Source organism: Anas acuta, chromosome 4 (assembly GCF_963932015.1).
Source record: "Anas acuta chromosome 4, bAnaAcu1.1, whole genome shotgun sequence".
In the NCBI taxonomy this organism is placed as follows: Eukaryota; Metazoa; Chordata; class Aves; order Anseriformes; family Anatidae; genus Anas; species Anas acuta.
Window position 1 is genome coordinate 43,684,852 of NC_088982.1, and position 16,225 is coordinate 43,701,076.

At 35.8% G+C, this 16,225-nt stretch overlaps 1 protein-coding gene across 3 annotated transcripts in view; it reads right to left on the reverse strand.

The window, feature by feature from the left end:
• LRBA (LPS responsive beige-like anchor protein) overlaps nt 1-16,225 on the reverse strand; it is a 391,035-nt gene that overhangs the window by 288,852 nt on the left and 85,958 nt on the right. For 2 of the 3 annotated variants that reach the window (XM_068680932.1, XM_068680930.1), the window contains exons 31-33: nt 11,453-11,586; nt 2,001-2,079; nt 1,732-1,865 (exon numbers count right to left, since the gene is read on the reverse strand). In XM_068680932.1, coding sequence (XP_068537033.1) covers nt 1,732-1,865; nt 2,001-2,079; nt 11,453-11,586 — 347 coding nt within the window. The remainder of the gene's footprint in view (nt 1-1,731; nt 1,866-2,000; nt 2,080-11,452; nt 11,587-16,225) is intronic. The other variant, XM_068680931.1, reaches the window with a different exon arrangement.

The following is a 16,225-nucleotide window of genomic DNA, read 5'->3' on the forward strand; positions in this document are numbered from 1 at the left end:
ACCAAAAAATACTAGACGTAAACACTTGCTTATACAGCATCACTTGTTAACACAAAATATTGTGAAGTACAATAGATTAGAAGCATGAAATTGACAAACCACTTACAGTTTTTTTGTTTGTTTTTACTTTATCAGCACAAAACAGAACTATGTGAGGAAGATCAAAAATTCGAAGCTTGGCATCTAAAGATGCAACTAATTTTAATACATTACCTCCAATATTCAGGGTTTCATAAATGTTTGTATTTCAAAATGACCAGAAGTGTGGTTAACATATGTTATATTAATCCAGTGCATCTACATTATGCTATTTCTTGAAGGATTGGGTCATTATATATGCAGAGAAGGGAAATGGCTTTATGACCTTTGCTTTCTCCATTGCGCATTCTCCTTTCAGCCCCCAGCTATCAATCAAGTTTCCATTTTGTTTCATGGCAGCAGACATCCCAAACACTCTTATTAGTACTTTGACCTTTAACCCCACACTAAACCTTAGCAGAAGCACAAGCAGTAACCTATTAAATATTCTCAACTGTTTATAAATGATTTTGACTTATTATTATTTATATTTGCATGTTGTTTTGTTTTGAGATTGTAACTTTTCTTTTGGCCCCCAAAATGGTTTGGTGTGTTTGTTTTTGTCTAGTCAGTTCAAATTCTCCCAATCATTTTCTTGCTGTTTTTTTGTTTTGTTTTGTTTGTTTGGGTTTGGTTTTTTTGATCAACCAAACTACAGTATGTTTATCTCTCTGCATATACGTAATCTACATCACAGTCAAAATACTCAGAAACCAGGTTATGTTTATCTTAAGACTAAGAAAATGCAACTAAATAGGATACAAAAACTGCAATTTTCAAACTAAAAATGGGTGGTAAAAACAGTTTTGTATAATGTAACAATTAAGAGAAATCTGACAAACTGGTGTTCACCACTAAAAGCACATAGTTCCAGCAAACATGACTTTTTAAATTAAGGACATTAACATCTACTTCACAGGACTGAGACTAGTTTTTAAAAAGACAGAAAAACAACAGTAGAAAGAAAACTCCGCTATCCCAATCTCAATCATTTAAAATCCACACCAGGAAGAGCCACAATTGTTGCTGTACACTTGAATCTTCATCATCTCAGAAGCGGCAAAGGATTCTTCTCAATGTATTCTTACCTGCATTACTGCCTTTCAGTGAGAAACCAAAAAGACAGAAGCAGATTCACATGCAAAAGATACACCATAACATCATCTGCAGACAGTTCCTAACAGACCCGCTGTTACAGCATCACAGTGAAAATGCAAGGTCATTGTATACTGAACTTTCTACACTCTACAGTTAATTCTGTGTTGAAGTGTTGACCTTAACACCAAGATTTCTTTTTAATGCTCACATAACATTATTTCAGACATCAACTTCTATGAGACAATTCCCTGGAAGTCAGAAAACTAAGAAAGATGTAACAGCAGTTGGTCTGACATAATGAGATATAGGAAACTATAAGATGAGATGTAGGCAAAGAGGCAGCAGGATGGATAGCAAAGATGAGGAGACAATGACAATGACCTCTGGCAGAGGACTAAAGACAGACGGAAGATGCAGCAAAATCCTGTGGACAGCACTGCATGGGAAGGCAGGAAGAAAGTTACTAGGGCAGAGCCAGCATTAAAAACAGATATTTTGAATCTCTGAGATAAAATAAAACCAAAAAGGCCACTTTTTTTTTCAATGGAAACTTACTTGTACCTTCTATCAGCAACTCCTGCCCATGACTACCCAAAAGAGTCCGAGAAAGAAAGGGAGCAAAATCCACAAAAATCTCTCTCAGAAGTGGTGCAGCTTTTTCCAAAGCATGTTCAAGCCTGTCTGTAATACTAATAGAAAAATACATACAATTAGCAAAATAAAATAAAATAAAAATAAAAAAGGAAGAAGGTAGCTGCAGACATTCTAAGAAAGGAACATGGGTTTTTGCAACACTGAATTGGTATAGATGTATAGGAAGTTACCTCATATTTGAAGCAGAATCCCCTGGCACTGAAGAAACTGTAGGGACAGATGGCAATTTCGAATTAGATGATCCCCTTCCTAAAAGAGAGTGTAATAAACAAATTAATTATATAGGAAAACAAGGCAGAGCTTAGACAACTGGACCAGAAACTAAAGCCTCAGGTGCAAACTCTGAGAAGCTATTGCTTTAAAATACATGTGTTACTAAGTATACCTTTGCACTTCTCTGTGCCTCAAACTGGGTGTCAGAAGATCCCTATTTAGTTACATTCACGTTTACCAGATATGCCACAGCAAGCTTTTTAAATTTTTCTCTAGCACAAATAGGAAGTGATTCAAGGAAGCCCTGCAGATTGTTTTTTGAAGGATCTCAGACTAAACTGCAGTGATCCCTCCTGTCTTTATCAGCTATGATTCTGACTGAATAAATTTAATAACACTTACAGCCTCAAGCAGGGAACGCACACCATGTCTTACATACCTAATACACCCTTAAAGTACTAAGTTATACTGCTACTACTAATGTAATTTACATATTAATATAAAGCCAACAGTAACATTTATAGCATCTTCTGGTTACCAGAAGAGCTCATCCAATTTTAAGTTCTTAAAAAAAAAAAAAAAAAAAAAAAACTTACGTTTTCACCTAAAATTATAAAACATTTGTTTAAAATTGAGGCAGAACACAAAATCATTAAGGTTCTTTCAGTCTAGTTTGAGCTTTTGCCACACCAGGATTCTGAGAAGACAGCTATGACAACATTCTCCATTGCACTGCCAGCATCATTAGCACGATGGCAGTGGTATAACCTCATTTATGTGTTATTAACTTAGCCACATCAATTATTCAAAGGTTGATAGAAAAGCCTATCATTTATGTATCCTACACTTACAAAAAAAAAATGCAATTTTGTTATGTCACATTGACACTACACGGCAGGGTAGGAATCTGTAAATACTAAGTTCTTCTGCTCAGTATATAAAGAGAAGCACGAACTTCATACTGCAGTATGGATTGGTATTAGCAATGATGGAGAGGGGGTAAGCAAGACAGCCAGAGATTTCACAGATATTTGCTGACAGGATAGGAATGGTGAAACTCACAAATCTTGCATTGCATTCCAAACTATAGAAAGGAATGAATCTTAGCAGACAGATTTCTGTGCATTTCCCAGGAGCACGACTGCTTCTAGTCCATCTGCAATCCTATCTCTTCCCAACTTAAGGCCCTGTCCTATTCTCTTTCCTCTCACCTCGCCAGTTTCAGATTCCCGTGCTGCTGGAGTGGGATGGCGGGGGGAAGCATGAAAGAAAAGAGTTCAATCATTTCAGTTCTCACATCTAGCTTAGCAAAGACCTGACCCCTCTCAGAATTACAACTACAGAAAAAAAAAATCCTGATCACCCCACCTCCAGTGGCACAAACTCAGCTAAATGCAACCTTTCTGAAATATGTTATTAAGATCTTGAAAATGTCTACCAAAATGTGTCAATCACAATTTCTCCATCTTTCTACTTGACTGAAGTGGAATAAATTTGTAAAAGGCTGGCAAAGGACATGTCCTTAATATTGCGGTTATTTCTCCTGCCAAATTTCAGACTTCTGCTCCAAACCAGTTGCAGACAGTTTGCCCTCAAGAATGTATTTTTTCAGTGTGGGGAAAGATGTTTTTCTCTAATCTTGTTACAAAGGCAACACAGAAACTAAAAAAATTCAACCAATGCATCAAACTGCTGAAAAGTTCTTATTTCTTTTTCTTTCTTCATAGGTAGGACGTACCTTTGTAAATGTCATTGGCTTACCCATTTCCTAAATTGACCATGAAGCTCTTATTCTGACATTTGTATGGGATGATGAGGTCAGAAAGAAACTCAGGTAGGCCATACAGAATGAGGGATCAAAAAAAGCAGGGAACAAAACATTGGCTGAAAGTAAGGTAGAATTTTAATTTTTGTGCATTCTTTCCAAAATAATTCATATAATCAAGGAAAAACAGATATATTTCTGAAAATTTCAAGGAGGATAGCTAGATTCTGCAAGTATTTTTCAATCTTAACTTTTAAACTACTGCTGCTAACTAGCATTCATAGATAGAATGCCTTAAAAAAATAAAAATAAATCAAGTTTCACCCAGTGAAATCACCAAAAAGCATTTTTGGTATTCCCAAATGAAAAGCATTCAAATGACGTGCTGAAAATTAGAACAGAGTTTGTTTTACAGAAAAGGAAAACAAAGGCCACAGAAAGGGAAAAGCCACATGATTCAGTTGTTCAAAAGACTCAAACTGTTTGTGGGATACTGCATAGGCACTGACATTGATTTTTTGACACACACACTTTTGTAACCTAAATACGTGCAACACCTTTTCACCTCTGCCTGTTAGGCTGAGACTTGAAAACAATTCATCTTAATGATAACTTTTATATTTAAGTAACTTCAACTGTAATTCACAGCTTTCTCCCTAATGCTCAGCATCTCCGCTCTCACTAAAAAAGTATCTTTAATTTAAAAAAACTGTGAAGTCCACACATTCAATAACTGACTTACACCAATACACTGCCCGTATGTGGAAAGCTGCACAGTGCTCAGGGAAGTTCAACAGAATACAAAACTGACATTGTAGCCAATGCCTCCAAAATAAGAAAGTCAACATGCAGACTCTTTTGTTACCTAATGCGTCCATGCTTTTTATTACACATAAAATCTGTGACCATTAATGCACTAGGTACTGCGTATGTCAAGGTCATCAGAAGTATATACAACTAAAATCCCACCACATCAAACACACAGTGGAAACTAGGATCAGTTTATCATTATAGATAAATAAGGCTTTAGTAGCACAGCACAATGTCAGGAGTCAGTATTTAGGCCACAAACAAAATAACTGAAGGAAAAATTAGAAAAAAAAATAAGGAAAACACTTGCTAGGACAATGAAATGCCGTAATAGCTATCATGAGGCCAATAAGCAGACCTGCACTCAGTCAGAGGTAATTTTTTTTTCAAACACACAATAGCACTGGCAAAAATGGTGGCAGGTAAAGGAAGTCTCTGACAACACAGAGAGTGCATTACTTTTCCTTCTAGAAATCAAAACAAATTGTGCATAACAGAGAATGATTAATTATAAGTGTGTAACTGGAAAACTAGTAAGTTTTAAGTTAAAATCAACTATAAAATACAGACATAAAAAAGCACTGATAATTTGATTTTGACAAAAGTGTAAGTCAGGCATCCACATAAAGTGATATTTCTTCATGCTTATCATCGCATAAATCCACATTCCAAACTCAGATATATTTCACTAAAAAGTGAATCTCAGATTTATCACAGGTGAGAATTTCAGCTTTTTTTTTTAGATGTGATTAGTGTGCATAGTAATTTTTGTATTCAATTGTTGTTTCGTAAAAGTACTTTAAAAAAATAACTCAGCAATGGCTTTTTGTTCTAATATTTTTCTGCCTTTAGTAAAAAAAAAAAAAAAAAAAAAAAATACTTCAGTAGCATATTTTCATCCACAACACACATGTGGGTAAGTGCAGTAGCTACTTCAAACATGTGGAACTAAACCAACTTATCTCTTCCTTATCCTTTCACTGATAAACTGGCTCCTTCAAACTGACAGTTTTACAGACATTAGCAAGAACATAAAAGAAAATGCAAATAGATCATCTGTCTAGCACCCTTGCAGTGAAACCTTATTGTTTATTCAAGGTCCCCAAGGGTCTAAACAAATAATGTTTCTAGCAATAAAATGTTGTTAAAGATCCTTTAAGATTCTTATGTTTTTGCATAAGCACTTATAAACTACGTGTGGGCAATACAGAAGCAGTGCATGATATATTTTAGTCTGGGAGGATGGGGACAAGGTAAAAAACAAACAAATAACTACACTTCTTAATTTTTGTACAACAGACCTCGCATACAGAAATACATTGATATCCTTTATGACACAAGTACCTGGTAAAATAATGAGCTCATTCAGAAATACACTTCCAGGACTGGAAGTGTAAAATGAAAGAATACAATGAAAGGTTTTACGAGCTAATATAAGGGATCTGTTACATAAACACGTCTGCAGGTTAAACCAAAACAGATTTCACAAAACAACGGTGCACTCTAAAGTGAAGTTGTTCTAAATCTGTTTTTATACTGAAATAGTGATAAACCATTTCCATTGCATATCATTAACATTTAAGATTTTTAAAAAGCATCATTAAATTCTTGGTAACTAGCCTTCAAGTAGTGGTACTGTCAAGTCAGAATGCTCTTGGAAATAGTTACTGTAGTTCAATGAGTTTCTTGAACTACTACTGCACTGATGGTAACTCACTTCACGTTCATTTTTCTTACTTTTGCTTGTCTCCCACTAATTTAGCCTATAGCAAGACTTGAAGGTTATTTTCACCTCTCTAAAAATCAACAAACACCATTCTTCTTGGCAAAATAAGCAAGCTGTGGGAGAAAACTTACATTTTTCTGTATGTAGGACTAGAAAGGAATCATATCATTTTTTTTAAATCTCATGTTAGTGCTTATTCCCAGCTTCCTTCTAAGCACCCACCTCCTTTTTTTCACCTCAGCATTTCTCATGCCTTATTTTATTATTTCAGTTAACAGACCACACCTCTACTCAGGAGAAGCAGAAATCCTACTAGCAGCTCTGTATGGCTTAGAGGGGAAAAAAAAAAAAAAAGTGTGTGTGTGTTTGTGTTCTCTCCCTCTCCCTCCCTCTCTCTCTCCTTCAAAAACTGGTAAGAGAGGGAGGAAGCAGGCAACAGAAATTGAGTTGAACTTCTCAGCACTTTCTACACTTGGAGCGCCAGCACAGACAAGATGCAATTCACTCCTGCCTCCTACAGACTTTCCATACTCCCTCTTTATAAAAAATGATACTTCAGCAAGCGTATTGAACATGAAAAGTCTCAAAATTGCATTCCTTAGAGTGAAACAGTAATAATACACATATGAAATCCTTCGAGTACATAAACATAGATGCTCAGAGCATCACATAAAACTGTGAATGCAAACTGTAAAAGAGTTCAAAAAAGTTAATGCCACTTCAGAACATTACAACTGGAACTGAAACATTTAAAAAGAAAACTTAGGGACAAACAAAATTACAAGCATCTCACTAGCACATTCACAATACCTCAGAAACCTTCACCAAGTCCTGCCTTTCCAATAGCCCTTCTGGACACTGTATGTGCAAAACTCCAATCTCATGTTTAGACTACAGTAAATTCAAGTAAGAAACAACTCAAATTCCTGCACCTTGGGTAATCACTAGTAAATCACACTCTTCTGCTCCATACCATGCTCTCTCTGCAAGAGACAAATGATCAGCTCAACATGGGCTGTGAAGAGGCTTTATTTTCTCCATCCATTATCAGGATCTTTAACGATTGGGATAAGAACTCCAGCAGAAGACCAACCCAAAGACGATCAGCAACACAGTCAAAAGCAAGTTTCAACCACAAGGGGCAGATTTGTATTGAGGAAAAGCCTTTTGTGCTGTGAAATACTCAGTGGCTCGAGTAAGTGAGGATGAAGAAACTTGTGCTAAAAAGGCCACACTGTATGAGACCAAAACATGTTTTCACCCTCTTTCAAAATATCAGAGGTATACAGTGAGCTTAGATGGTTATCTTTCCAACTAGTCAGCACTTCCTCTTTGGTAGGCCAGGACATGTCACATCCACTCGATATAAAGTCCAGTGAGCTCACGACAATCTTAAGGGTCAAATATCTGAGATACTCATGGACCTTGAGCTACAGGTAAGATGCAAATTTTAGAAGAAAACATTGGGAAGGAAGCTGATGAATTCAGAGCACAGGCAAACAGGAATGAAGACTCTGGAACTAAACAGACTGACTGATACTGCAACACGCAATTTTGATATCACACCTGCAGATTGAGGATGCTCACATACTGCATAAAGCTTATTCCCAAGTTATGCTTATACAAACATTACATCCCGGCTTGCATAAGAAACAGTGTGACCAGCAGGGCTAGGGAGGTGATCGTCCCCCTGTACTCGGCTCTGGCGAGGCCGCACCTCGAGTACTGTGTTCAGTTTTGGGCCCCTCGCTACAAGAAGGACATCGAGGTGCTTGAGCGGGTCCAAAGAAGGGCGACGAAGCTGGTGAGGGGCCTGGAGAACAAGTCCTACGAGGAGCGGCTGAGGGAGCTGGGCTTGTTCAGCCTGGAGAAAAGGAGGCTCAGGGGCAACCTTATTGCTCTCTACAGGTACCTTAAAGGAGGCTGTAGTGAGGTGGGGGTTGGCCTGTTCTCCCACGTGCCTGGTGACAGGATGAGGGGGAACGGGCTAAAGTTGCGCCAAGGGAGTTTTAGGTTAGATGTTAGGAAGAACTTCTTTACTGAAAGGGTTGTTAGGCACTGGAACAGGCTGCCCAGGGAGGTGGTGGAGTCACCATCCCTGGAAGTCTTTAAAAGATGTTTAGATGTAGAGCTTAGCGATATGGTTTAGTGGGGACTGTTAGTGTTAGGTCAGAGGTTGGACTCGATGATCTTGAGGTCTCTTCCAACCTAGAAATTCTGTGATTCTGTGAACTAAAACACTGTAATTTGCTGTTTAATCTTATTTCAGTGTCTGTATCTTCCTTTAATTTCTGTTTTGTAGTAAAGCAACTCAAACCTACACAATAGAGCATGATATGTAAAGGCTTTATCTGCTTAGTCACTTTTAAAACATATCAAACAAATGCTTATTAAACACTATAAAATACATGGACATAAGAAAACACAGCTAAAATTTATATTTAAAAGTAGCAATATTTTAAATAGCCTTCATATAAAAATGTGAAAGCTCACAACTTACATTCTCTAACATATATCCCCAGTCTTAGCTGCTGTTAAAAAAAGATTTTTTCTTCCTTAAGACTAAGTAAACAGACTTACAATAAATGTTAACTGTAAAGAAAAAAAAATAAGGACAAAGCATTGAGTGTCTGCTGCAGGGAGACAAAAGTGAGTGAAAAACATGATTTGAACTTAGGGAAATTTCTTTTAATGTTGTTTTTATAGGAAGCTCACTTACTGTTACTCCAATAAGTTCAAAGCCCTTATACGGAACCACACTCCATATTTAAATGTGTGCTATTCACCTGAGCCACACAGATGTAAACTACACCATATCTCCTTTTTTTTTTTTTTTTTTTGTTTCCATGCCATTACTTTACTGCAGAAACAAGAAACAGTCTTACATTTTAATCAGTTTAAGGCATGATTTCATTTATCCCTTCACTACTTCTTTTAATTAATTAGATTGCCAGTCTAAACATGTCTTATACTTTTAATCCTGATTAGTTTCTTTTTATTCATATCTGTTCAGATTAGATGTCCATTTTTTGCCAAAACTTCCAGACATGCTGGAAGCCACACAGTTACAAACTACATCAGTATTGTTTATTGTCTGGATTTCTTATACATTCCACAGGCACCAGGACATTTATTCTTATTCTATGCTTCTTTAAAAGATCGAATGAAACTGAAGATCAGCATTTATCTGATTTGTTTCCATTAAAAGCAAATAAATACTGACTTCAGAAATCGTAACAATTAAGCCCATATCTAACCTGGGTAAACAGATGTGAATTTAATGCAGTAGAAATAATTTTCAACAACAATTTCCGAGCAGGTAAGGTTTTATAGCTTTAAAAACAGATTAGCTGCTAAGAGTCAATCTTCCCCAAACCACTTTAGCATTTTAAGACAGCTTATTTTCCTAGTCCAAACATTACTCCTGGACTAGCATAGTGTTATCCCCCTGTGATTTCAACGACTAAATGGATTCTCCCTTTTGCAAAGAATAAGGACATATTAGATTTCAATAGCTTTTCATTTCACTTATCTTGGCTGGAACAAAATCTTTGTGATTTCCCTAAGAAATGTAAGAAGCAGTGAAAAATGACAAGAAATATCTTCCAGACACAAAAGGACATGAGAATGGATTACATTCTTTCCTCAATCTTTGAAATTTGGATATAAGATCATAAAAACAGAAAACAGGAAGCTCAAACACTGACAAGAAACACCAATAATCAGACAAACTGAGATTTCCTTGATTAAAATGCAAATCAATTTTAGGTCTTGACATTAAACTTCATGGGCACAAACAGTCATGAGAGCCTACACAGTCTTCCGACTTAAGCATGGCTAAGTAGAAAAGCATGCCTTTGACACAGCATATAAGGTTAAACATCATTTATCTCATACGGAACAACCAGAGAGTAAGGGTTCAAAGGACCACTTGCTTATAAACAACGTACTCAATTTTGTCCCCACTGAAAAACCTGTCCAAAGCAATTAGTTCAGCATCAACATTGAATTTGACCTCGGGCTAAAGCTATTGGAAGCATTTCTATATAATTTCCAGCCTTACTAATCATTAACAAATATATCCTTGGATACATACCCTACAATTTATAAATAAGTATATATTTTATGTAACAAAAAAAATTATGTTGTATTTACACTAAATGTGAGTTAATTTAGCATACCTGTTTTTCTTTATCTGTTTGAGAAATTTTATAATTATACTGCATTACTGGCATGACATTTACATTTGTTTGGCTAGGAGATAAAAGGAGTAACCCCCCTCCCCAAAGAAAAAAAAAATTTTTTAAAGTTTTGTTTCATCTTTTAAATAGAGCATTATTTTTATAATTTATTGCTTTTTGAACAGAAGGGTTTGGGGTTGTTTTTTAGTTTGTTTTTCCTTATTTATTTTTAACTTTGTGCATCTACAGCGTCAAAACTAAGAATAAAACCATCCGCGTGATAACTGATCACAACACATCCAAAAGAATGATATCTTATATCCATGAACCCACATAATGCCACTGACAATTGGTCCAGTTTAACCTAGAGTCACATTTATTTTTCTGCAAAGTATCTGGTACCAGTCTTCGTTGGATACACAGATACCAAATGTAGGCCTGCAAGCTGCTATACGAGAGCATATAACGAAGATACAGACAACGTAGCACGCAGGATACAGAGGTCTCAAAGGCCCTTTTATCGGACCTGATAATTTAGGACATGTTATAACACATACACTCCAGTAGTTTAAAAAAAAAAAGTATAAAATACAATCTTCCCAGATTGACACACTACCCAATAAGAAAATATAACCAGAAATAACTATTAATGTTCTTAATATAAGCAAGACTCACATATAGACAGATATATAGGCAGCTAATATATGTATTCGAATCAGTATTACCACTGAAAAAAACTAATGACTTCACGTCTGAAAAACAGTTGTTCTCACCTGTTTTAATACCCGGATACATACTGAAAAACTCACCTTGATTAGAAGAACACAGAACAAAAACTTGTTCATTTGTGTTCAAATGGATGGTGGGGAAAGGGGAAGCAAGCGTGGAAGGGCTGAGGTTTTTGTTATCTAATTAATCTTTACTCACCAGGAGATTCTCCTGACAAATCTAGGGCTTGGGCTGAATCCAAAGAAGAAACCACACTGACAGCATTTGCAGGAATACCCATAGCAGATGTAGAAGAGGAAATGGTTGATTTCTTCGGTGGTACAACTACACTCCTACAGAAGACAAAAAGTTGACAAATCATACTGTATGAAGGTTCACACACGATCTAGGACATATATTTCCATTTCCTGCCAAATTACTGTTCCCTCTCTATTTTCTCCTGTCATTGTCTTTGGCAGCCTATCTTAACCTAAAGGACACTTCACTGTGGTTTAGTTTTCAATGGAAGTTTAATATCTAATCCACTTTCTCAAAATCACTGAGAAACAAACATATAATTACAGGGTTCAGCAGGATAACCGGCTTGCAAGTAGGCTTTACTTATCATCTTAGCTTCCCAAGATTTGCTTTTAACTTCAAACAACTACTTACAAAAGATATCGCAGGATTCACAATGAAAACAGAGACACAGTCAACACTGAGGGTTGCCTAGACAGTATACTCCTCCTGGTATTCTAATGCAAAACTGAATATTAATCAAAGAAGGATCTACTATAGTTAAAAGATCACCCAGCAATCTCAGGGTGCACCTACTAACATTTACACACAACTCCCAAATACAGCTAATATAATATGAAAATACTAATATAGCTAATAACATAAATTTGAGTATAACTTGTTACATAAGGAAAACTTGATTGATAAATCAAAATGTTTTTCGGAGTTGAAGAGAAAATCTCTCTTTTTTTTTTATGTAAGTTTAATTTCAGGCCTCATAGTCAGCACTAAAGATTATACAAGAGGAAAAGATGCAAAGTGACAAGTTAGGCATGGAGATTTATCTCATATGTTATGAACACATCTATTTATGCTATACCAATTTCAATTAAACTGTAGTACTTTATTCCAAATACCTAAAAGGCCTTGTTAAGCATACGTTAAAGGCATTTTTAATTGCAAGTTAGCTCCATAAACATGCAAAAACCCAGCTAATGAGGTAAAGAGTACAGCTGATATATAATGCACTCCCACAGCAGCGCTTACTTTTAATTACCTGGTGTTAACCGTAAGCCGAAAGTCTTCAACATTCAATTTATTTAATCACATCTTTTGTTGACAGTACTATAACTACACACTGAAAGAATTCCCTTAATAGCTTTAAAATATTCATTTTCTATATAAAGTAACTTAGAAACTTGACCCAAATTCAGGTGTGATAATAACAATCAAAAAAAGTTCTGCCCAGTATTTTTAAAATCATACTTGCTAGCATGAAAAAAAAAAAGAATGGATGGTTATTTGACTCCCTTGTTCATCCAAAGGATGTCACAGAAGCTAGACCACATTACTGATCAAATCAACCCTTCTTAATGGCAGGTGTAGGCAGCCGCCATACTGGGAGGTAGTACATGTCACATCATTATAAGGGTGACTGCTAATGTTAACTATACACTAAAAAAATAGAAGCAACAACACCTGAGCCCCAAGTCAGGATATTGTGTCTAAGCCATGAATTTTGCTGATATGTTCATGTCAGTGTCCCCAAAACAACAATCTAGAAAAAAAATCCTTTTTCCAGATTGACTTCTAAATTATATTCACATTACTAATTAATTTTGCATTACCCAGGTATAACAAGGGAATATTTTGCTCGATATTCTGTGGTATTAGCTGTCTGGAAGCCGTTACTGCAATTTTGTAATGCACATTCAAACATCTCAAAGGGGTTCAGAAATTAATGCAAGTTTACTTAGTAGAAAGAAGAAGATGCATCCACACAATAAACATCTGGATATTTCCCCAATATCCACAATGCAGCACTGAAATCCAGGTATATTCCTTTACCGATTTTAAGTTCTTATACCCAATTCAAGAAATACTGACCAATAATATTAACCCAAATTGAACAGGTATGTTACAAGCATGTGTCTACTGATTTGGACTGTATGTGGTCTTAATACATGAGATGAAAACATTTCTTTGCATATCCACTAAGTTACAGAAACAAATATCCATTTGCTGCTAAGAAATACACCCACAATTATATCTGATACAAGGTAGTATGGAAGAATGTTTAGTGACAAATTCTAGTGCCAAAATTTATATAATTAATATAAAAAAAAATTAAACCGGAAGACAAGTTAACCTTCTAGGGTCTCTTTTACAGTTAGAAGGTCTTACTTTTCTAGGGCTTGAAGTCCAGCACAACTCTCTCAAAACATTAAATCAGAATGGCTGTGTCCCCTGAATGTCCAGGAATACTACTGCAGGATTCCACTAAGAGCCCCAGCAACTCTGAAGCAGCTGGTATTAAAAGACTTCAAGGCCAGCTCTGACCTACATCTTAAATGCATTATACATACATAACTGGATGAAATTCTTCTAGTTTCAGATATTAGATGTCTCCCCCTTTTGGAGGGAAACGCAGAAATGAACATGCTTGAAGGATCAAGGAGTTTTAGCCAGGGACAGCATTACTGCAAGAAGCTCCTCACAGCACAAGTCAGTAAGGACTGGCAGTAAGGAAGCTTGTGTACAGATGGATCTATTACCTTAACATTGCTCCTCTGTACCTGGCAATCAGTGGAGACAAAAGGAAATCCCAACTATAACAGTTTTCCATTTTCTGTGCTGTTTCTGACACAACACTATATATTATCATTCCTTCCTGTAAACTCCTACTGACCTTCAGCATGCTTAAGTGTAGCTGCACTGAGGGAGCACTTTCAATAAGTTGCCAGATCCTGTACAGCTAGTAAAGGAGAGGTACATTGAAGCAAAGGAATTAGAGAGGCTACTTTTTTTCTTCACTGTGACAGACAGCAGTGAATAACCACAATAGTCCTTTCTGCCATCTAAAGTCTTTTGCATACCTTCTCACCTTTAAACCTACGAAGGCTGGAAAAGGTTCGTTTCCCTCTCCAAAGTGTCAATTTGAGGCACACAGCAAAAAGAAGAGCCAAGTATTGTCCAAAAACATTATGTAAAGAACTCCCAAGCCCTGTATGTACTTTCCCTCTGTCTTCTCACCAGTTGCCAAAATCACTTCATTCAAAAATGCTTCAAATATTGCAAGAACAATGAACTAAAACACTGATGCAACTTAATTATTTTACTGCATTAATTGTTGTAAAGTTTACTTATTGTAATGTACATCTTTAACCACATGACTGACCAATACTTTTTTTTCCTCAATATTTAGGTATAAATGTAACTGCTCAAACAGACTTTTCTTACACAACTATTTAAATGCCAATATAAGTAAAATTAACGTTACTATCAGAAAAATGTATGACAGTGAAAAATCACAGATAAATATTGCAATAAACAAACTGTGGTAAATATAATAAATATATCATTTTAATAAATCAAATAACGTCTTAGAAATTAATGTGCTTTCAGCTTCTATCAAATAGGGCACTTTCTTTCAAAGAACACACAGAAGACTTGTTTTTTGTAGCTAATCTAATAAGTACTTCTTAAAAAGTTAAAAATTGCTACATATGTAAATAGAATATTCATAAATAGGTGGCCTTGCAGTATGTTTCAGTAGATCTACAAAAATGTTTTTAAAGCTTCCATAATCATGCATTAATTTCATCAGAACAACAACAAACACTAAGCAACCTCATACATGGCTACTGACATGTTCCATGGCAGAAAACCATCAATATATTTTACTCCTTTACATTTAAAGTATTGCATCATTTCAGTTAACTCTATACTTTCTGGTTGCATTTATAAATTATGACATGATTGTCATAATACTCAGATAAAGAAGAAATAATATAATCCAGAAAAAAATGCACAAAAATATTCTTAAGATGCATTTTAAGCCGACCTCCAGCACTATTGTAAAAACGCAACTTTAGTTGCCTCATTCATGTGACTATCAGATGTTTTCCTTTTTTAATTTAAAATCAAATTTCAGGTCTAAAGTAGGAATTTACAGCACGTGAACTGATAAACGTAGGTCAGGCATAGTGAGAACTAGCCACCATAAATACATCTTAGCCAGAAGGTCAGTGTGTTATTAGTCCCAATTATGCTGAAGTGTAAGAAGCCTTCGTGTTGCAGACAATTATTCACTGCTGAATGAGCACAGACCACTGAGCTGAACACTGACTTCCATCACAGACAAAGGCTTACACAATAATGATCTATTCTGCCAAATTCTATAAGGATTTACTTATTGAAAGCTTTCTTGTTTAAGATCACTGATTTTTGTTTCAACATAAAAATACAAAATAACTATAAATATCTCCTAAATTTTGAGCACATTTTTCCTAAATGTTTATTCTTTCCAAGTTGGCAAATCTGCCATTAATCTTAAATATATTTTAAGTTACAGATTTTCCTTGGGACTGTGACAAGTATTCCTAATACAACATGGGCCAGGCCAAACTGATGACCTCACTATAATTTAAAAAAAAATTACATGACCTCTAATTCCTCTTGACATACAGGAATTTATATGGATTTAAATCTCAGCGTTCCATTTTTTTAGTGCTGAACAGCAATACAGGTGAGAGTTTCGTCTGTTTCCCTAAGGAATAATGGTTTTCCTTCAAAACCAAAAGTAGTTCGTCTTGTTCAAGGCTACCAGAACGATGACCACTGCAGGGCTCCTAAGCAATGAGCAAAAGACCAGTAAAGAGGATCAGAGACTTAATTTTACCTCTACTTTGTGAGCCAGGAAAGCAGCCTGCCATGTCAGTGTCATTCTATAGGCTCTGCTCTCTGTAGATAATA